This window comes from Vulpes vulpes, chromosome 15 (assembly GCF_048418805.1).
Source record: "Vulpes vulpes isolate BD-2025 chromosome 15, VulVul3, whole genome shotgun sequence".
NCBI classification, from domain to species: domain Eukaryota; kingdom Metazoa; phylum Chordata; class Mammalia; order Carnivora; family Canidae; genus Vulpes; species Vulpes vulpes.
The window spans coordinates 24731942-24755968 of record NC_132794.1 but is presented as its reverse complement, the minus strand read 5'-3'; the positions used below and the strand labels follow the sequence as shown (position 1 = coordinate 24755968).

Sequence of the window (24027 nt, the reverse complement as noted above, 5' to 3'; positions counted from 1 at the left end):
AAAGTTTAGTGGAAGTTATTCCTTATAGCTGGTTTTTCACTTTTGAAATGAACTGGCTTACTGTGATATAATAATTTCACACTTCATCTCTATTAAATAAATTATTGTCAAAAGCTAGAACGTTTAACTTTGCTTAAATCATAGTAATCAAATCTTGTAAATGAGAAGGCTCCTTAGTAACTGTTTAGTTCAGGGTTCCCTAAACTTACCCATGCATGGAACCACTTGCTGTCTTTGATAAGGATATATTTTGTGGCACTTTTTTTTTTTTAAATCTACTCTCTCACCTTAATTAATTTTTCCATGCAGGCCGAATTTTATTGGGGAATAACTCTCCATTTTCTCAGGAAAGTTGGTATCTTCTCCATCCATTCCTTATGTCAACGACAGTTTTATTCATGGGCATATAACTGCACCATGATGAATGGAATCTGAGGGGACACCCATGAGAAATTTCTGGAAAATTTGTCCATATCTAACTGAGAAAGGCTCATAGTAGGCAACTATTCTACTTTGTTCATCAATACAATATTTACATATCATTGCCAGAACTGCTACTTCCACCTTGGAATCATGAGCTATGGTTGACAAGCTAAAAATGGGATAGCAAAAGAAGGAAAACACCTAAATTCCTGATTATGTCATTGTCGTTGTACAATTGAATTAACTTCCACTGAAACTTCCAGTTTTCTTGTGATGTCAGATCATACGCATTTGCTGATTGTGGCACTTTTAGTCATGTGTTCTGTTAGTTGAAGTTTTAAAAATCCTAAGTGGCATAGAACTCGCAGCATTTATTCCATATTTATTTAAAGAGAAGCTCCAGAAAAGAGAGATTACTGTGTTTTTGCACCTGATATTGTCTAACATTGTTATTTTAGCAACAAGGAGATTGAGGCTTAGACTAATGTAGGTAACTTTGTCCAGAGTTGTACACTTACTACTATCAGAGACAGGAATGAAAACCGGGACCTCTGTTTCCCAGTTGTGTTTTTACATAGTTCCCATTCTCATACCCCCAACGCCACCACTATCAATGCCATGGGAACTATTTATTAAGAGGAAAGAAAACACAACACATTTACTTAGATGCAGGTCCAGGTTTTTATCTTGCATTGTTACCAGATTTTTATATCCAAAGAGATAGCGAAAATAGCTAGTTGGGTTTTGAGGTGGAAGGGATAGATATTTTTTCCCTCTATAATTTTGAGAGATAGAACCTTCTCTTTTCTTTTCCTCTCTCTCTCTCTCTCTCTTTCCTTCTGCCTCCCTCCTTCTTTCTCCTCTCTGATACTCTTTCCTCTCTCTTACTTCCCTCTCACTCTGTCCCTTCCTTTTTCTCCTCCTCCCTCTTCTGTTTATGTCTCCTTAACTGCCCTTTGCCCCCAAATAGTTAAATCCACAGGATTTATTACGGACAGGGTTAAAGATATTTCTCTGTCTTCATATCTACATTTTAACTTTATTCTTGGTTGCACAGTAGATAGTTTTAATTCTGATTGAATCTTGGTTCTCTTTTTTTTTTGTTAAGGTTTATTTATTTGAGAGAGAGAGAGAGAGAGAGAGAGCACATGTGTAAGCAAGGGTAGGGGCAGAGGCAGAGGGAAATGGAGAGAAATCCTCAAGCAGATTCCTCGCTGAGCACGGAATCCTACAGGGGCTGTATCCCAGATCCTGATTTCATGACCTGGGGGAAATACAGAGTTGGCTGCTTAATTGATTGAAACCCCCAGGTACCCCTCAGTTAGGTCTTTATGCCATTTTCCACATGTTTAATTTGACTGAACACTTGTCTTTATTTGGCTTAAGGAGTGAAGAGGTAAGGCATTTTTGGTAGAGAAAGTACAAGTCTGGTATTTTCCTTCATTGAATTGAAAGTAACTGGATTAGTTTATTCTCAGGCGTGAAATATTTTGTATGAAAGATGCATCTTAGCTGGAAATTGTACATTACATTTAATTATTTATATGTCTTGGAAAGACAAGAGTTTCATAATATATGTATTTATATATTCTAAATATATCATATTCTATATGTGTATATATATACACACACAATTTTGTTTATTCATTTTTACAGATAACTTCTTACTGTTTTTTAAGCTTTTATTTTAATTCCAGTTAGTTAACATTTATCATATACAGTTCTATTAAAATTTCTTTTCTCATTCACTGTAAATGTTGAGCTAAGAGACATATATGTAGAAATTGGGAGAACCATAAAAAAAAACATTTGTGCCTCTCCTAGTAAGAAAACCAAAGCTGTTATTTGATTAGTTTGATACTGATCTTGATCACTGCTGTTAGATTGATTTTATTTATTAGGGTAAATGAGAATTCTTCCTTTAGGAAAACAATAACCACCTAATAACGGCTATTTTCATTTCAAAGTACTTATTCCCAGGGAATATCTCTTTTATTTTTTTTAAAGCAGATAAATTCTAACATTGTACAGAGAGCCTGTGTGCAATAAATCAAAATGTTTCTTATCTCTTATTTTCTTAATGGTATTGATAACCTCTAGGGTTGCTGAGTAAACAAAAGTCTTTCGTTTGCTAACTTTGTGACTCATCTGTGCCCAAAGGGCAAAATTAGCTGCATATTGCCACAAAGGGTAAACAGCACTTTATTAAAAGAATTAACTGCTGAATGTTCTCTGAGTCAAAGCACTTTCCACGAAGCAGAATGACAGAAAGTGCTCCCAGAGGAGAGCAAACTTGCAGAGTGGCCATGCACACACACACACACACACACACACACACACACACACAATTTAATTCACAACCTGGGGGTTGGTATTAAGTAATGTTTTTAAAAGGAAGAAAGGATACCTTGATTCAGTTTAGTTTTCTGACTGCTCTAATTTGAGCATGTACTCGTGAGTATAGCATGAGTTGAATTGAGATCAGTAACCAAAAGGAAAATAGATATTTTAAAGGAGTTTTAGATGTATTTTGCACAGATGGTGTGGTGGTTACTGAGAATCCGTTATTTCTGTTACCTGATTTTGTCAATTGCAGTTTAAAATTAAAATACTTTGTAAAGCTAATTAGGAGTCTGCCACTTTATTCTGAGTGTCATTTCATAAATTATTATTTAAAGTAAACCTAAATGTTTGCTTGTTGGTTTCTTTACTGCTTCTGAATTTCTTTTCCTAACCTTCTCAGTCTCCTGGAGAGCCAAGACCTATAATTTATCTTGCAGACATTTTCATGAAATTCCTTTGCATTGCATCTTTCAAAAACTCACTTCTGATTTAAAAGTAGTTCAGCTACAACTGGGTGTATCTCTACAGAGATAAATGTATTATTTGTAAATCATTATAAAATATATATCAGGGTTTGGCTACTCCATTGGTCTTCTAGGTAGCTATAAAGGAGGAGAAAGAAAGAATTCCTCAGCTCAAATAGTTTACAGTTTCAATATAGTGATTTTACCATCTAGAGAAATAAAAGAGTACTTATTAAATATCAAAGAAAATGCTGGGTTTTTGATAATCCACCAAGCCTGTGTATAAAAATCTATATTCAGCAATTTTTCCCAATCTAGTGAAAATCTAGATTTTTCCCAATTTCCCAGCATTTTTTCCCAATCTAAAGTAATCCAGCATGTTGTAAATAGGCGGATACGAAGAGTTCCATTAGCAAAGCTATCCTAGTAAACTCTGCAATATAGTCTGTACTTTGTATGGATTTCATTGGGTAGAGCCTGCTATAACGAGAGGCAAGTACCTGGGACACCTCTTCTTAAGAAATGCTAAAATGTTTGAGAAATCTGAATTATTGCTTTAATGCAGAGCTCCACACTCAGTCCACTACAAAACTGGAAAGGGAAATTGGATCCTTACACTCCAAAATAGACAAATCACTTAAAGTGGCAAAAAACAAACAAAAACCACTTGTATGCATGTTTTTATCCTCACAGAATATTGAATAAATATATATATATATATTTATTTATATATATTTATATATTATATATTTTAAAAATAGCCTTTGAGAAAGACAAAAAAAAAAGCAAAACAAACAAATAACAAATAAAAACCTTTCCTAAGATTCCACATGTCTTTCTTCCAGTCCTAATATTGAGTCAATGAAAAGAAGTTTTCAGAGGTAATAAGCCCTGAAAACAGGAGTAGAAGCTTCTATACTGTAGATAGGAATGAAGACATAGATGGCTGTAGGGCTGTCTGCCATGGGGACCAAGATGTCATGGATATACAGTGAGATAAAGAATGTATAGAAAGATATGTATAGAAAGAAAGTATAGAGATGCCTGGCTGGCTCAGTGGTTGACCATCTGCCTTCGGCTTAGGTCGTGATCCCAGGGTCTTGGGATTGACTTCCACATCGGGGTCCCCTGCAGGGAGCTGCCTCTCCCTCTATGTCTCTGCCTCTCTCTGTGTGTGTCTCTCATGAATACATAAATAAAATCTTTAAAAAAAGAGGAATGGTAAGTATAGATACATAAATAGATGAGAAAGAAGAAAAAAAGGAATGAAAGAAAGGGAGAATGAGAGAGACAGAGATTTATCAACTTTTTCTTGTTATTTTCCTCTGATAGGATTAGTTTTGTGCCAAAAAGAACTGGTAAGGCCTTGAGATTTCTTCTGCTCATGAAATAATACTCATTTGAGCTTTTCACTGTTTTTCTAAACATGATCTTAGCCTTTGAGTTGACCTTCTTTCCCCTATTTGGTCATGAAAAACTAAGGATACTTTTACTAATGTCAGTACTCTTGTCCAAACCGGGTACCAAGTATGTTTGTTGCCAGGCTCTCTGACTCAGTTGTTTGTGATCTGAGGTAGGAGATAAGCCTTTCTGCGTAGTGGGACTCATTGCTTTCTCCAATGACCTAACGTCCCTTATGGCTTCCATTTGAAAAAGGTTAAATGTCAGACTCTTAGGCTGACATTCAATACCCTCCTGATGTCTCAACATCTTGGAGGACACTCACTGACAGCCAGAAAATATCATTACTATGCTGTATTAATTCTTCTTTTTGTATCAGAAATGGCATCCGTTTTCTCCTCTCCTTAGGTCGTCTTGTCTTGCAACAGCATACACATGTGCTCTCTCCCATGACTGACAGTGTAAATGGAAGGTAGTAAGTGGACTTCTTCCACATGTTCATAGCAAATCAAACACTCTATCCCCTCAGCCTCAGCCCTTCCATGTGTCTCTGCAAGCTTTTACCCAGGAGAGAGAAAAATGTTAACATAAGATAAACTATCCAGAGTTTTTATTTGCTACTAATATGAAAGTTTGTGCTGTCCCACTTTTCTCACAAAATCCTCAGGAAAATGTGGAAAAATTTAAATGCTCCCTTTTCTCCTAACCCTGGGACACTATAATAGCAAATATTAGGAAGTATTAGCCAAAAAAATCACTATTTTGTGATTCTGTATTCTTTTTATCAGTAGAAAGTTTTTGAGCTATACTCACTCAAATTGTAAAATTCTTGAGTTTTTGTATTCATTTTTCAGGTTACTTGATTGAAAGATCTCATTTATCTAAAAAAATAAAAGTTTTAGAAAAGCATATTATATTTAAGACAAACTTTTAACTACTTTAAACAAATTGATCTTTCTGTTCTGCTTAGAATTGGATTACAATTTCCTTCTCTGTGGTGATGGGACTCATGCACTTAAGCATTCTGGGTGTATTACATTTATTTATTAATTTCCTCAAAGTAAGAAAATGGGTTCCGTGTATCTTTTGGCAAATAGTTAGTGAAATATGTTATGAAATTTTAAATCAGCCGAAAAAAGACAGTCTCCTACCATTTGCTGAAGGTCAAAAGCAAGAATTTTGAAATCCACTGAGAGTTTGTCTTGCAAATTAGGATTATATGTAGCTCCGGATGTTATTTTCAATGTCCCTCTGGCTTTGTGACTTTCTCCAAACACTGCATCTAATGAATTAATAAGAAATAAGACACTGAAAAATATGATTTATGAATAAGAGAGAATATGCACATTCCGATTGATACTCAGAAGTAAATTTCTTGCTTCATGCGTTGTTGGTGTGGTAGTTCTTGCTTTTTCTTTGCAGATTTCATGTTCCATAATTAGGTGCTTTTTTTTTCTTTTTTTTTTTTTTTTGGCTATGTGGTTATTTTATAAGATTAAAAATAAACTCTCTATGTTGCCAATCTTTTTCTTTTCTTTGAAATCTAACCCACAATCCTAGCTTCCAAGTGGTTTGTCTTCCTTCCTCCTTTTCATTTTTCTTTCTTTCTTTCTTTCTTTCTTTCTTTCTTTCTTTCTGTCTTTCTTTCTTTCTTTCTTTTTTTTTTTCTTTCTTTCTTTCTCAACTAAGATTCCTTTTGGAAGATAAGGGATAAACTTCTGCCAGTTTGGGAACTGATTCAGGGAATCATGGTGAGAAATGGACCATTAAAAGTTTTAAAAGTTTTGTAGTTGGTTTCAGATACTTCTTGAACACCTGGCATCCAGGGACACTGTTGGTTTTCTACATGTGGATTGCTATGAAGGTTTCAGTGTGTGTGTACTTTGAAACAGATTTGAAACTACTTCTTTTATTCTAACAATTATAAAGTTGATATGTAATACCTTTGCCATTAGTTAGTGACTATTGTTATTGGAAAAGTTATTGAGAATGCTGCAGAAAATATATTATTTTAATGCAAAAAAATGTTAAGGGAAAAGGTAAATTGAATATAAACATGGGTAATAAAATGTGTGTCAGCGAGTCTTGAATAATCCCTTTATCAGAATATCTTTCCTGATATATATTTAAATTTAAAATGAGACTCTTCAACTGAGACACAATAATGAAATCATTGCAAATGTATTAATGATGATACATAATTCCCACATTGTGATATGAGAAGATGTTATTTCTCCTTTTCCTAGGTGGAGAAATTGGGGCTATGATTCACTATGAAAATTTCCCAAGGTGATAAAGTTCATAAGTGACAGATTTGGACAAAGGGTTAACACAATGTAGAACCCAGGCTCTGTCATATGTTGACACCAAATTTCCCAGTCCTGAAGGAATATTAGAAATAATATTTTAAGCAATAAACTGACATTCAATCTAAACAGTTATCATTGTATAATTGATGAAATATATTATTATTTATGCCATTTTGTTTTTTAATACTCAAAACTGCATTTAGATTTACATATTTAACTGTGGAAAACAAGGAAAGACAGAGGAACTCTGAATTAGAGAAGACTGGGGAACAGGATGACTAAATCCTGTGCAGGAATCTGCTTTGGATCCTGAACAGGTAAAGGACATTAGTGGGAAAACCAACAACATGTGAACAAAATGTCTGGTTCAGTTAATAACATTGTACTCATGTTAATTTTTTGCTTGTGCCAATGGTACTATGGATATAAAAGACCCTGACATTAGGGGAAGCTGGGTAAGGTTATATAAGAACTCTACAAGTTTTTGCAATCTTTTGTAAGTCTAAAATGATTTTCAATAAAAAGTAAAACAATCTATGAAAGGTAGCATATCTTATGTCCTCTGGTATTATAATAGAATACTTTAACTTTAATACTTTAACTCCACTCTCCTTTTATATTTAGTTGTTCACTCTCAGATCATATTAACATTTATAAATATTTTTATTTACTTGTAAAACAGCTTTTGTAATTTTAGTACCTTTTTCCTTAAGCATCAAAGATTCCAATGGACTCTCTAATGATTATTCATCCTTCAAGTTACTTACAGCATTTAATTGAGACCAAAACAGACGCTTTTCTAATAGTCTAAGTGAACTTTTCTATAAAATATCCTAAATCTTCTTGCTCTTAAAAATATATTCCTTGTATACAGCTATAGTATTTAAATGGGATTGTTTTGGAATTATTTTGTAAAACTATACAGTACTGATATAAATTTAAACAAGTTACTTAAATTTGTCTCTGATTCCTCACTTGTAAAATGAAGATAACTATGGAGTGGCGGGATGGCATAGCGGTTAAGTGCCAGACTTTTGGTTTCTTCTCAGGTTGTGATCTCATGGTAGTGAGATTGAGCCCTCAGTGGAACTCTTAGTTGGGCTCTGTGTTCAGCATGGAGTCTGCTTGAGATTCTTTCTCTCTCTCTCTCTCTCTCCTTCTGCTCCTCATGCTCTCTTTCCCTCTCTCTGTCTTTCTCTCTGAAATAAATAAATCTTAAAAATAAATAAACAAAATGAGGGTAACTGTAACAACTAACAACTCATTGTAAGAAAAGAATACATTTGAAGATCTTTGAAAAGCTACTGGTATAGATAATTTAGCTCTAAATAATTGTTATTTTTCCTTATTTCCCCGATTTGTTACAAATTGCTCTTCAGGCATTTTGAGATCTTTCTAAGTCCATAGTTACATCCAAATTCTCTTACATTGTTGCAATTCAAATTGCTGGACATATAGACAATATTATTCTCTATAAATAAACAATATATTTCCCTTAACCTTCCCTATTTATTGACCTGACTAGTTAACAATGTTTTAATATGTTTATAATTTAAATTGTATCAGAATGATCGCTTGGGTGGCTCAGTCAGTTAAGCCTCTGCCTTTGGCTTAAGTCATGATCCCAGGGTCCTGAGATTGAGCCCCACATCTGGTTCCCTGCTTGGCGGTTCCCTGCATCTCCCTTTGCCTCTGCCCCTCCCCCAGCTCATGCACACTGTCTCTCTCTCTCTCTCAAAATAAATAAATAAATAAATAAATAAATAAATAAATAAATAAATAAATAAAATCTTTTTAAAAATTGCATCAGAAGGAATCCATGGGCTATGACATCTACTTTATGTTCAAACTAAAAAACTTAACATTTTTTTTATTTTAAAAATTGAGTCTCACGCTTGAAATCTGCCTTAAATTCCAAGTTACATATGAGCTCATTTTCTAATATTCTATGAAGTGAACTGCAGAAAGCATCTGAACACAACATAGATATCTTGTCATGAAAGCATAGCAACAAATAGAACGTAGTGGTGGGATAATTGATAATAGAGTGAGCACATTCATCTGGGAGATGCTTCAGTAGCCAAAGCCACGGGACTTACCTCTTTCTGATCTCTCAATTGCCAGCCAGGACACTGCAAATAATCCAGCACAGAGAACCACCATTAAGGCAAAGAGAGCTATGAACAAAACTTCATAGGTACTCAGAGAATGGTGCCTTGAAGATATACTACTTTTTGACACCATTATTGGCTTTTGAAAGCCTGCTAATCTAAGAACTATAAAATAATGTAGACCCCTCAACCAACTGAAGAGCAAACCTCTCAAGTTGTCCAGGATATGTAAAGCAACCACATGAGTCTACCCTAGTTTTACCAGTCAGTGTAAATGAGTTGTGTATGTCCCTTTAGCAACATTATATCTCTATACATTAAGTAGCTTAAAAAGGGTGGTTAATCTTTAAGAAGATATTAATGAGTAAAGATATGCCTGGAGTTATAAATGTTAATCACCTGAACAAGCCATTTGTTGAGGTGAATGAAATTAAATGCATGTGGTAAACAAAAATGACACTTTATCATTTCCAGAACTATTAAGAAAAATGTGAAATTCATGGCAAACAAATTAGTCATTAGACACATGCGCTTGATATTTATAGAGAGTTTCTAACAGATAACCTTCTACCCTCTGACTCAGGTCATTATTAAAGCAATTCTCCTAATCTGTGTAGGTGTAGACATTTTAAAAATAACTTATGTACAGATATATATTAAGCCCAACATCTATATTAATAGGTACATCTCTCTCTCTTCCCCTCCCCTCCATCCCTCTTTCTCTCCCTGTGTATTTACATATGTATATATATCATATGTATATGTTTCACATATTTCCTATTGAAATAATCACAAATTTTATAATCTTCATTAAATCATGGTTACCAATGAATGAGAGTAGTTGCTGAGAGAGGGGGAAAATTTCTATTTTAAGGAAGTATTCTGGGTGGGGAAGACATTGCTCACGTGTCTTGAACTTTATCTTTTTAAATAAGCTAATTGTAACAAGAGAACAGGTTAGAGAACAGGTCAACTGTAGACCTGTACTTTTTGAGAAAATCAAGACTATTTTCTGATCATTAAAGAACAGTTTATCATTGGAACTTCCGTATTTTGAATAAGCAGTGAATCTAGAATTAAAAATAAATGAATAAAGCCAAACCTATTCTGAAGTAAACCTGTTTGCCTCTTGTTCTGGTAAGTAAAACTGGCCAGAGATAAGGAAGTCCTAGATCAGAGGGCTCTGATGCACTGAAATTGTGGCATATTATAATTGGCTGCAATAAGCATTAACTACTTCCACTTTCTTCTTTATTTTTGAAAGAAGAGAATTTAAAGTTGTACTCTGAAATCCTTGCTGATAAAAAGTAGAATATAAATAACTAAGTCCATGTCATGGAATACATTTACATTTTTTACTTAACTGAATTAATACTAATTACATTGTAAAACCCTTTAAAATATGCAGGAAGTGAGAGATACTGTTGATGGAGTTGGAAGAGGTTCATTTTACTTATATTCTAGGAGTTGATTCTAGTTATAGGCCAGACCCTTCACTAAAGTTGGAGCCTGGGGATTTGTGAATCTGGGGAGCCAAGAAGTTGGAAGGGAAATTGCTGCTTTCTGTATTACAACTGATGCAGATGCAATTACTTTTCAGAACTCAAGTAGAACTTTGTTATATTTCTTTGGACTTTGTCTTATAAGGGAAGGAGAAGTGCATACAATGATGAGTTCACATGCTGTGCTCCAAGCACAGGGTAAAAATATATTAAATATAAGATTGAAAACCAAAAATTACTTAGGTTCAGAAATGAAATCAACATTCATCTTATACTTTCTCCTCAAATTATATTCTTTCAGTAATTATACTTAATATATTCATATAAATGAGTGAGAGAATAACTTTCTTTAAAAGAGGTAACAAAAAAAAAAAGGGGGGGGGGGAATCCCTGGGTGGGGAAGCTGTTTGGCGCCTGCCTTTGGCCCAGGGCGCGATCCTGGGGATCCGGGATCGAATCCCACGTCGGGCTTCCGGTGCATGGAGCCTGCTTCTCCCTCTGCCTGTGTCTCTGTCTCTCTCTCTCTCTCTCTCTCTCTCTGTGACTATCATAAATAAATAAAAATTAAAAAAAAAGAGGTAACAATTTCTAAAGGATAGACTAAAATAAGACAAACAAGTCCATGTGAAAAAGAGCAAATCCAATGTCTTAAAATGCAAAAAAAAAAAAAAAAAAAAAAAAAGAAAAAGAAAAAGAAAAAAAAGTAAAATAAAATGGAATTTAGCCAACAGCTAATGAAACTCATTACAGAGTTATGATAATAAACAGTGTGTGATATAGATCCAGAAGTAGAAAAATCTCAGTGGAATAGAATAAAGAGCCCACAAACAACTTGACTCACACATGGAAACTTCATGGATCAAAAAGATAATGTTACTAATAATAGGTGAGGAAAAGATGACTGTCCAGGAAGTGATGCTGTGTTAGCTGGTTATCCCTCTCTGGATAAATAAAATCAGCTCCTTATCTTATGCCATAAAGAAAAATAAATTCCAGGTGAATTAAATATACATAAAAAGTATAGAAAAAATTTGAAGAAAATGTAGAAAGATGTCTTTCTGATGATAGAGTGCTGAGGAATTAAAAAACAAACCAGGAAGGAGAATACTGATAAACTGTGTCAAAAATAACACTGACTTTTTTAAAAAATTATTTATTTATTTGAGAGAGAGTAAGAGCAGGGGGATGGACAGAAGGACAAGCTGGATTCCCTGCTGAACAAGGAACCCCATGCAGGTGCTTGATTTCAAGACCTTGAGATCATGACCTGAGAAGAGTCTCATGCTTGACTGTGCCATCCAGGTATCCCAACAAAGACGTGATTTTATTCTCTGACTGTCCAAGGGAGCAGTAATAATTTGGAGGGTCTCTGAAGATTAAGGCCATGAGCATTTATAGAAAATTCCTTTCACTCTTCAGCACAATATGAGAAACTCCTGGCAGCTTTCACCTTTAAAAAATTTCCCATGACTGGGTTGTTACCAAACAGATTTCTTCAATAAGGTTAAACTAATATATATATATATATATATATATATATATATATATATATATATAGCAAGAAAATCTATATTTTCAGCAAGAATACTTTTGGATTTTCTACAGATGATTTTTCTCTCTGAAAATATGCCTGTTTGACCAGTGTTATAATCAATTAACACTTAGCTTACTCCTGTGATTCATGGTTCAAAGGTGACAGAGCATTCAGAAACTCACATTTGCTTGTCTTTAAGACTGGTATATTTCTTTTCTTTGACTTCCCATATAATTTTAACATATTATTCTAATATCTAGTTGGTAAGCCCCTTCATATTTTATGCTTTGCAAGAGGACAGTGATCTTTCTTTGTACAAAGTCTGAGGACTATTTGATAAACATCTTGGGTTAAAAAAAAAAGGATGGGGGGGAATAGGCCTTTAAATATTATTAAATATCTTTTCTTTAAAAAAATTATTTATTTATTCATGAGAGACACAGAAAGAGAGAGAGGCAGAGACACAGGCAGAGGGAGAAGCAGACTCCATGCCTGGAGCCCAATATGGGACTCGATCCCGGGTCTCTGGGATCATACCCTGGGCTGAAGGTGGTGCTAAACCGCTGAGCCACCTGGGCTGCCCTTAAATATCTTTTCAATGAGGATCCTCAGGTACTGTAATCCCAGAGATTTGCTCACTGGATATTGTTTTCTACTATTTTGACACTTGAAGAAAAATTTGTCTCAGTATAAAAACTTGGTGTCCTCTTATCTTCCCCTCAGAAGCTTGCAGCTATTATTCCTCTGCAATTCTCTGGTCTGAGTATTAAACTTGACTATTACATTCATCTTTTGCTGGCATGTATAACATCATCAATCAGCTGTTTGCTTATTTTTGTTTTCAAATTCTTTTTAGAAGGGTTGGATGATGGATTCTATATTTTCTGAATTCATTTGTATGTGAAAGACCTTCCTCTTTATACCTGAAAGAGAAAATAGGGGGATGCCTGGGTGGCTCAGTGGTTAAGCATCTGCCTTTGACTCATGTTGTGATCCCAGAGTCCTGGAATCAAGTCTGCATCAGGCTCCCTGCGTGGAGCCTGCTTTTCCCTCTGCCTATGTCTCTGCCTCTCTGTGTCTCTCATGAACAAATAAATAAAAACCTTTAAAAAATAAAAGAGAAAGTATCCTTTCCTAGGGATTATATGCTTGGGCAAATGACATTTATTTTTGTCTTGGAATTCTGAAGATATTTTTCTAATACTGTTTTCTGAACACAGAACATAATTGTGGAAATGTCTAAAGCTAACTCCCTATCTTAATTCTGTATGTGATGTGTTGTATATCTGGCTGAATGCTTAGAGAATTATTTTTTCATACTTGACGCTCAATAGAGAATAAGTTGGCATTGATTATTCTGAATGGAGTTTTCGTGAAATGTAGTATACTTTTTCTAGTTACCCCTTCACTGAAAAATTAACATTCCTTTACTAAAATTTGGAATTTTTTTTTTTTTGCTTTAATTTTCCAGATGTCTTATTGGGGTTGGAGTATAATTTTCTTTGCATTAAATTCTCTTGTCATTCCTTTATACCTATACCTTTCTCCTAATTGTTGCAGTATCTATGACTCCCTTATACATTTTATTTATATTCCATGTTCAACTCTTTGTTTTCTGTTCTCTGTTGCTGCTAATTTAGTGTTTATTTGTATATGCTGTTGATTCTGATTGCTATTGGTTTTCTTAATTATAATCTTTCTCTTTTAATCTAATTCTGTGTTTTATTATCTTGTTATTGAGTTCTTATTGTCTTGACCTCATTTTCTTATTAACATCCTACAATAAACAGTGCAATAGGAAACTTCCCTTTTGTTGAATTTGCTTCCAGATTCAGTTTTTTGGCAATATTTTACATATTATTCTCTCTCTTTGTCCCTTTCTTCTTTCTGAAGTATATTTACATGGCTGCCATGTTATTTCCTTTTATCTACTTCATGCTTCCATTAGACAGTTCTGCTTAGACTCTTTCTCATGATTTTCCCCTAGAAAAAGTGGGTGAATTCTCCTTGTATTTGCCTGAGCTGCAGTTTGAGGAATGCATACTATAGGCTTTTTCTTTTTATTATGCAAATAGGGATTAAGGGAGGTTGGTTTCTTTTCCTGAAATTTCGTTGAACACTCTGTACAAGGTCCCTATGTAGTCATGAAGAGTTTATTCTGTGTGAATGTGTGTGGGATGCCTCTGGGCTACACTCTATTCCCAGCAAAGAGATGAGTAGCTTTGAGAAATTATAAACCTTATGGTTTTCTCTCATCTCCCCTGAGATCCACTAAACGGTCGCTGACCACTAGGAGCTGCTAGTCCTGAGATATTTTCTCTTCCTTTTTCGAAGGCTGTTTACTCACCAGTTTGACCTGCTTTTCTACCAACTGAAAGGTATTAATACAATATAGAACCTTTCTGATTTTTTTTTCCCAGCAGTACTGATGGGGAGGAGAGGGTTTGTAGGTGAACAATAGGAAAAAAGGGCCATGTTGAACCTCTTAATATTCTCGTTTTTGGACAAAGTTTATGCTATGAACTTGTTTGTTGTCTTGTTTTGCTTTTTTCCCCCTTTGGTTTTTGACTAGCTCATAACTAGTTTACAACTCATTTAATTAGGTTCTAGAGAAGAACATTTTAAGCTTCAGCTTTAATTCGGACTTGATGCAAAAGTCCATCTAATGTAATTTTTAAAAGTTGAAGTAGAGTTGACACATAATGTGATAGTAACTTCAGGTTTACGACATAATGATTTCACAAATCCGATGTAATTTCTGGCTTAAAGACGACATCAATTTTAACTCAGCTAACACTATACCTAAAACATTAATTCAGATGTCATTTCAAAGCTTCATGACTGTGAAGAGTCTGAGAAGACAATATAATTTAGTTTATATATGTACAATATTTTCAGTTGAATACTATTTTATAGAAGGATACAAGAAAACTGAACATAAGCAGATTATAAATCTGCTTAATTAATAGTAATCTCTCGCATCAATTAACAGTCCTATCACGTAGGAGTCGGAGTCGCCTACCACTTTCAATTTGAGAGTAAAGAAAGCTCTTAAAGAAGTCATACACTGGAATATTCTGTTTACAATTGCGAAATTGCACTCCTTGAATTGGAAAAAAATGTGTTTGCCATTCAAAGGTGGTGATGTGACCTTGTGGAAAAAGCAGTGGATATGTAGACAGTAAACCCACCTTTCCATATAGATATAGGCCCTTCTTGTGCAACTGTGGGCATTTACTAAAACTGTTTCTGAGCTTCCGTTTTCTCATCTGGAGAATGAAATTACTGATCCTAAAATCACTTTCATTTCTAAAATTTCATGACTTTATGATTTTTACGGTCCCTTCCAAAGTGTATGATTTATGTCTCTTCACATTAAAAAGCCTCTCTTTCCCAGATTTCTTTCAGAGAAATTCACCTAAAAATCAGCTATGTGAGACAATGTCCTTTAAAACATTTTCCTAAGATCTTTTCCTTTATCTCTCCCACTGACCTTCCATTCTCATTGCAGCTTCTTTTCATCCTTCCCTCACCTGAGGACCACAAGACCATATTTATTTCCCTTTTGCTGATGCAAATTCTGCTTCCTAGCTCTTCCTACTTCGTTCCTGCTCCACAGGCAGCTTCTTACCTTGTCATATGAAAGTCACGCTCACCAAGCATATCTCCCTAATCTACTTTTGTCTGTAAAGTGGATTATGAAACTTTTGAATAAAAGGTATTATACCAGAACATGCTGAACTGCATAGCACTTAACTGTTCCAAAGGAGAGAACTCTATTCATGGCAGTATTCAAAAATAGACCTGTATTTCAGGAAAGAAAAATGAGCGAGGCTGGGAGAGATTGGTTTTTCCTAGTGGGGGTTACCACACTTTTTATAGCATCTTAGTTGGTTAGTAGGGAGCTTTGAAAAAATATCAGCATGTTCTTTCCTATCAGCTGCTAGTTTAGGTCATTTTCAAAGGAACCCCCTATATATACAGAATCCTAACCAATTCACAGCCCCATGATTTTATATTGTTGTGCCAGCCACATCTGTAGCTTAGCCAGGATTAATCTTCTCACCATGTTACTTTTTAACTTTAATCATCTTAGTGCCTGGAGGTCACCGATATTGAAAGAGTCAGCCTCAAATTTTCTCAGTGCTTTTTAATCTAATTGCCCTGCTATCCTCACCAAAGCATTATATCAGGCTGTATTTTTTTCACAGGGTAAGTTTTCCACATCAACTTGCTCAGTTTCACTGTCTTATTGTTAAAATAGTTCCAGAAGCTTATCTTCTTTTCCTTCCTAACTGAACACATAGAGATAAGATCCCAATTAGGACATCATCAAGTTAAGGAAGGGGAAATTTCCTGGCCTGACCTGGGCCAAAGTTCTCAAATAAAATTTTGCATTTCATTTATATGACTCTGCCTTTTTAGATATCACCCAAATAAATCCTTTGGGGGATAGATGCATAGCTTCTTTATGTAACTATTATTTGCTACCCCTTTATTATTGAGAGTGTCAGTTTCTAGATGAAAGTGGCCAGGTATATATAGGGATAGTTTTTTGCTAAAGCACTGTATCTACAATTTTGCACTGTATCTACAATTATGTGTTTGATGAATGTTTCTTGCTGCTGTTGCTAAGAGTTAGGACTATTAACATTAAAAATAAAACAGCAAAAAAAAAAAAATAAAAATAAAACAGCTCACAGTAACCAGGAGTATAGATTTATTGTTAAGTTATGAGTTTAGGATGATGAAGTCAGTGGCAGAGGCATGAGTTTGGTGAAGTTGGTTAGATAAAAACAATTAAACAGGACAAATATATGGTAAGTTAGGCTTTTTATGTTAGATCCTTGGAAAGATTGGTAAAACTAAGAGGAATTTTATATAAACACAATCCTTCCCTGTTTTCATTCTCCCCTTCCCGCTTTCAATGATGAAACTCACTGTGTTTTATCTTAGGCTACCAGTCACAGCCCATCGTTTTCACTCTTCTTTCAACTTAGCTGTCGCCATGTGATTAAGATCAGGGGAATGGGCTATAAGAGCAAGTGATATGTGTAACTTCTGGATCCTCTCCTTGAAGAGTCTTGCTGAACTTTTCTTTTCCCTCATGAGGTTATAAAATGGGAATAAGTAGCAGTCTTGGAAGCTCTTTCTTATGAATGATACAGCCAAGCCACAAGTTCCTGACCCTTGATATCTGGGTTATTATGTCAGAGGAAAATAAACATCTGTGCTATTTAATCAACTTATTACTTTGTTACCTTGCTTTTAGTAAACCCAGTGGGTTTTGATGAGGAATTCAAATGAGGAATTCAATAGAATTCATGATGCACCTTAAAAAAATTAGAAATGATTTCTTTAGAAAGTAATTATTAATTTGAAAGTAGAAATTCTTTCATTATAGTAATTTACTGATTTCTTCTTTTCTAAGAATAAGTATTCTAGTGTAAGAATATATTATTTCTGAACTTAATAGATTGCCATTAGAATGTTAGGATATAATGTCTATTTGTTTTTTTTCTTAGTTTCTTTAAAATTTTTCCTAATTCTTATAAAGTATTTGTCGTCTATTTTAACCTTGAATTTCCAGAGTATTCTAGGTTAGAATTTAGTCATCCTAAACAACTTTCAGACAGTGGAAATATGTGTATTTACCATTAATATAAGGCATTTGTTTTGAGAGGCCAATGTGTCATCTCCCTGGTTTGCAATAGTATCTTAAGGACACTGGCTCTCTGTGATTTATCTGTATCATTGACAAAGTAGAGATGATATTATTTGGTTCCCTAAGTTCTAATATTTAGCCAAAATGTGAAATCCTTTGATAAAGTCATGAACTATTTGTAACCTATTGTAAAATATTGAAAACATGTCTTTCTATTGTTTTTGGCTTTAGAATAGCTAGAGCTTTTGACTTTTCTTATCTCTTGCTAATGAATACGATAAGCTTATTCATTCAAGCATATATACATTTCATATTGTGGGAGTGCTGACAACACCAACTGCATCATTGGCTCTCCATTTTATTCATATCGGCTCCATGACCTCTCCTGGGTCATGTGTTCTGAGCCCATGGGAGATTAATATGCATACCTTAGAAATGACTGCCAAGGTGGGATTGTGGGAGGCTTGCTTTGGCCTTTCATGAATCTGTTAGAGATAACACAGTCTTTCCCCTTCTTGATGCACAGGTAGTGCCACAATATCTAATTAAAGGTCAGCTGTCACTTAAATGCATGAAAAGTACTTGTGAATCCTTTGATCTCACTACAGTGTTCTTCTGCATGTCCCTTTGCTTGATAATATCCATAGACTGAGGTCAAGACTTTGTGGAGAATAACTAGACAGATGCTCAGATCATCACCTGCCGGATCCCCCCTCTCAGGAAGTTAGCTAAATAAAACTGTGTAACCTGTATGGAGTCACCTGCTTTGGTCTCAAAGTGCCTTCTCAGTTTGGGGGATACTCAACTATCCCCCACCTCACCCCTTCTAACACATATCCTAGTAATGCCTTAGATGTACTTATCTATTGTGAACACATTTTCTGTAATCATTATGTTGTTTTAATGAGGTTTTAAGAAATTCACTTTGAAGACAAAACCAACTCATACCAGGTTGATTTGAAAGAAAGTTGCCAATCAACCTTTAAGAAGATAATGGTAAAATGATCATATCAGTTTACATTTTGATTAATTATAAGATTAGTTTATGTGTGAGGTAGCAATTTTAAGAGTGAATACAGAGAAAACTATAATCAAAAAGAAGTCATGTCAATTGTAACATTTCTGCCAAATTTAACATAAAAAGCCTAAAAAAGTCATTTCAGGAATTTGGACATGTAAACCTAACCACCATTTATTATTTTGCATATGCCTGCTATTGTCTCTCTTATATAAAAAAGCTCTTTCAGAGAAAAAAAGCAGGTTCAATGAAAGCTAGACTGATATCTCTGGAGATAAAGAATAAACAGATATTATAGAGAGATCCTCAAACATAGTTATTTAATTTAAGTGTGCAACAATTAAAGCATGCAATTAAAGTAGCTAATGTGTTTCCTTTCAACAGCAGGAGATTATAAAAAAAAAGCTATTTTTAAAAACATTTTAAGATTATTACTACATAAACTAGTATCTATGCTGAACAAGGTTTGATATGTTCACAATTCAATTACGTTCAAGCTCAATAACCCTGCAATAAAAATAGAGCCTAAACCTTTCAGAAGTCTGTATCCTTTAGATGTTTCTTATCCAGAAAATAAAATGAACTCTTCAGTGAAATGATCCGAATAGATTGTCAGGAACTAATCTTGCTCAATGTGAATTGATCCAAATTAGGGAAATAACTAGGAGAATGCTGTTTCATAAGCAGGTCTATGTGTTAGAACTTCAGCCTATGTGCATATAAAGACAGACGTGTACACATGCTTACATGTATAGCAATGCACATAAACATATACACACATGCCTACACATATACACACACATGCATGTACTCAGAATTAGGTGAACAGTCTCACAATACAAATACACACATATTTACACACACACACACACACACACACACACACATAACTGGGATATAATTGCCAAAAATGCTATATTCATTTCACTTGGAATTTGTTAGAAAAATTTAAGGCATCTATCTGTCCTTAGCAGAGTTTTTGAGAGAAGTTGAACTTGCCTAGTCATTTCCATAAACAGCCACTTTGCATCCTAGTGTCCTTCCTCAGCGCTGGAAGATAACTAAATGTGTTATCCATTTATTATGTTGATCATGATGTATTAGCACAAGAGAAATGGTACCGTCTTTCCATCTCTCCCAAACATACCTTCCTCTATGGTTTCATTTCATCCATTAATTTGTGTTTGATACTAGCTGGCAGACCATATCCAAAATAGAGGATCTAAGGGATCCTGTGCTTCTGTGGTTTATACATAAGGGAGGTAAGTAACTTACTCTGAAAAGTGTCCTGTGGTCTTTTCTGCATCTCTTACCATTTTTATGTGCTGTAGCTGTGGGGACTTGAAATGAGAATGTCATTTTCCAGCCAGTGCTATAAAATCCTAATGATTTTATAGTCACATATGTAGAGGTGACAGTGGTCACATCTTTGTGAGAGTGAAATTATCTACCTGTATCCATCTGCTGCTTGGGCTATAACTTAAAGTTGAGTCACCTTCCTGTGCTTCTTCCTACACATGTCTTTCTGATACAGGGAACATGGCACCTCTCCAATCATCTGTCAAATCCACTCTCCTGCCCATTCATCTTTTTGACATGATTTTTGTATCATTTTGCTCCATAATCTACGAACTATAAAATCACATAGCTGCTACTTATGTCTGTTTTCTTAGGTTACAGGAGAGAATATTCTCATTTAAGTAATTCAAAATAGCCTTGACCAATCTCTGCCAGAAGACACTGTTGCAACTGGAACCACCAGGGAAGGAAGATGGACTGAATATGGGCTGTTTACTGAGGATATACCATAAGTGCTAGATCTATTCAAAACCATCAGAGTTCCCACCATTTGTAATTGGAGAAGGTTGAATCATTTATTTTTAATATTTATACTATCCTGGTAGAAAAGTATCTTTCTCTGTTCCACCAACATCAAGGTTGTCCCTGACCCTTGATGTACGTCTCCCTGCAGGTGGAAAATATGTTCTGATATGTTATGTGATTTTCTTGGTTAATGAAATGTGACTAAAAAGATCTCATTTTTCTTCCCTTTACAATGGAAACAGCAATCTTTTAGATAGGACTTTTCTGTCAACCCGGTGAAGAGAAGGTAAAACAGAATCACAGCCGACCAATAGTGGGTATGCAACACGCGCAAGAAATAGATGTTTGTTGTTTGCTGCTGAGACCTGAGAGTCATTTTCGAATGCAGCATAATGTAGCCTATCTTACTGATATTGTCACATTGAAGGCATGTAAATGCAAATGGAGGGCTGTTCTTTTCTAAACACCCGAAGTCAAAATTCTAACATTCTCTTATTGCTTTTGTTAACTTTACCTTAAATAACGTACTGAATTCTTTAAGTGTTAGCTTCTGCATGTATACAATGAATGGTTTGGACAAGACAATGTGAACTAGCTTTAACAGTGCTGAGTCTATGATTAAAATACCAAACAGCATTGCTAAAATCATTATTTGTCTGATTTCAGGCTACTACAACAGAATACTAGAGAGTAGGTGGTTTATAAACAACAGAAATTTATTTCTCACAGTTCCGGAGTCTAGAGATCAGGGTGTCAGTATGATTAGGTAATGGTTAGGGCTCTCTTTCAGGTTGCAGACAGACATTTTCTCATTGTATCTTTTTCACACGGCTGAATATTATGAAGAGGTCTCTGAAGTCTCTTTGTTTACTGTTTTAAAGATTTATTTATTTATTTTAGAGAGAGAGAGGGAGAGAGAGAGCATGCATGAGTGGGAGGGTGAAAGAAGCTCAAACAGGTTCTGCAGGGCTCGATCCCATGACCCTGAGATCATGATCCTGAGATCATGACCCTGAGATTGCAACCTGAGCTGAAACCAAGAGTTAGATGCTTCACTCACTGCACCACCCAAGAGCCTCTCTGTGGTCTCTTTTTTGAAAGCACTAATCCCATTCATGAGGGCTTCACCTAATCAATGATCGAATCATCTCCCAAAGGCCCTGCCTCCAAGTACTATCACAATGGGAGTTAGGATTTTAGCATGTGAATTTGGGAGGGACACAAACATGCAGTCCTTAATACCATTATCCAGCTTTACTAGGATCTCTTTCTTTTCTTTTTTTTTTTTTTCTTAGGTAGCTGAGAGATACTCTGTTTGGATAGAATGCAAATTCAATAGAATTTCCTATTTCTATGTGGTTAAAAAAAGTTCTTCAGCATTCAGAAAGTATAATAAAAAATTATAGGTTTTGGTGGGGGCCACATTAGTCACTAGCAGTACCTTGCACATGGTAAAACCTATCTATTATGTAAAACAATTTGCAATTTGATTTAGTGATAATTGTTATTCTTAATGACATCATAGTATATCAAGATATATAATGTATAACCAGCACATTTGATCTTGCTGCTGTATGAAATAAGATTTTGATCACTGACTTCCTAAGTACAAATAACATGACCAGGCTTGGGCAGTGGGTGAAGCCCGGAAGCAATGGGCTTCACCATGTTGATATTACTTTGGGTCTTGTCATATTGGAGACATCACTGCAGTGAGTCCCAGCAATATATAATCTGATGCCAGTGCTTCCTCCCTTTGCCCACAAGAAGTATCTAGAAATAATTTGAAGAGGTTCTATTTTCAGCAAAGTTTGGTCTCTGAACATCAACTGGAAGCTTGTTAAAAATGCAGAATCACTCCAGAATTACAGACCAAGAATCTTCATCTTAATAAGATACCCAGGTGACTTATATGTGCATTAAAGTTATAAAAGCACAGAGTTATCCAAGAGTAAGTTTGGGAAGAAACTGAGAAATTCTTTTTTCAGAATTGAAGATAAGGTGAAGCAGAATCACAGCTGACCAACAGTGGATATGCAACATGGGCAAGAAATAAATGTTTGTTGTGTGCTGCTGAGACCTGAGAGTTGTTCTCTAATGCAGCATAACGTAGTCTATCCTGAGTGATATCATAACATTCAAGGTATGTAAATGCAAATGGAGGGCTGTTCTTTTCTAAATACCGGAAGTCTAAAATCTAACTTCAGAAATTCTTGTTTGTAACTGTTACTTTAAATATCTGATTTGAGACCACTACCTGGCTAAAAACTATACCACTAATATGGGGAAACACTACACACTAACAAATGCTAGTATTAAAGACATGAATAGTGATATTAATACTAATAACTACTAGTCTTGGGAAATAGCACTAATATAGAATTAATGTGACCCAGATGATACAAAAACATGCAGTACATTAAACATTTTCAGTGAGTACTTCATCTTTGCATAGGAGAATCTGGAATTTGATGTTTCAAGACCTTGGTCACAGCTTTCAGGGTTCCATCCTGATTGTAAAAGGAAGACAATTTGCATAGAGGTTGAAAACATTGGCTTTGAGTCTTAATTTCTTTAGTTTAAATCTTGGCCTCTTGGTACTAATACAAAACTGTAAATAGTTATTATTTCATTTCTCTGAAATTCTATTTCCTCAGCAATATCATAGGGATAATAATTATCTAACCATTAAGGGGAAGCCTCAAAGATGTTCTCTGATACCAGACATTCTTATCCTTGGTCAGATAACAATTTTCTCTTTCTTAGAATTCACTAATATAATTATACTTAATGTCTTAATTTAGACATGCCAGAGGTCAGTAAGTTTTTTATAAGATAACTACACAATTTTATTTAACAAAAATAGACAACATATGCTATTTCCATGCTTTTGTTTGGGGACTGAACTTTCAGTCTATAGAATACACTTCTTCTTTATCTAATTTTAGAATGGTTTGCTCCTTTGCTTAAGGTGTAAGTTAGGATTTTTCTGACATAACATTTTGCCTGGGAAGATAATGGATTAAGTCCCATGGAGAATGTAAGTAGATTTCATCACCTGCTTTAACTTTAACCTTCATTGCCCTCAGAAAAATTATTGTTGACACATCCCTTCAGTTATGTCCACTGAAAATTACAATGTGAGCTTTGGGCAAAAGACTTCTCAGGCTATTGGTGTTTCCGCCTTGAGGCAGAGGGCTGAAAGCAATGCATTATCCTTAATAGAGAAATGGAAGGTGGTACCTTTGGCATCTTGATATTTTACCATACATGCTTGTGAGTTTTAAAAATTGCAGTATGCTCCAACTCAGAGAAGCAGCATGTAATTTGGGAGCAGATCCCAAGATATTACTTTGTAAGATTATTTGGAAAATAGGGTAACATGAAGTAAAACATAATTACTTACATATAGAGGTCATTTATTATACTACAT

The 24027-nt window shown here is 34.9% G+C and overlaps 1 protein-coding gene across 2 annotated transcripts in view; it reads right to left on the bottom strand.

Annotated features, from left to right (window-relative positions):
- The window catches only part of TMPRSS15 (transmembrane serine protease 15), a 117307-nt gene extending 108123 nt beyond the window's left edge, over nucleotides 1–9184 (bottom strand). For both annotated transcript variants that reach the window (XM_072740206.1, XM_025995698.2), the window contains exons 1-3: nucleotides 9040–9184; nucleotides 5783–5913; nucleotides 5445–5512 (exon numbers count right to left, since the gene is read on the bottom strand). In XM_072740206.1, coding sequence (XP_072596307.1) covers nucleotides 5445–5512; nucleotides 5783–5913; nucleotides 9040–9184 — 344 coding nt within the window. The remainder of the gene's footprint in view (nucleotides 1–5444; nucleotides 5513–5782; nucleotides 5914–9039) is intronic.
- Between the last annotated feature and the right edge of the window lie 14843 nt (nucleotides 9185–24027).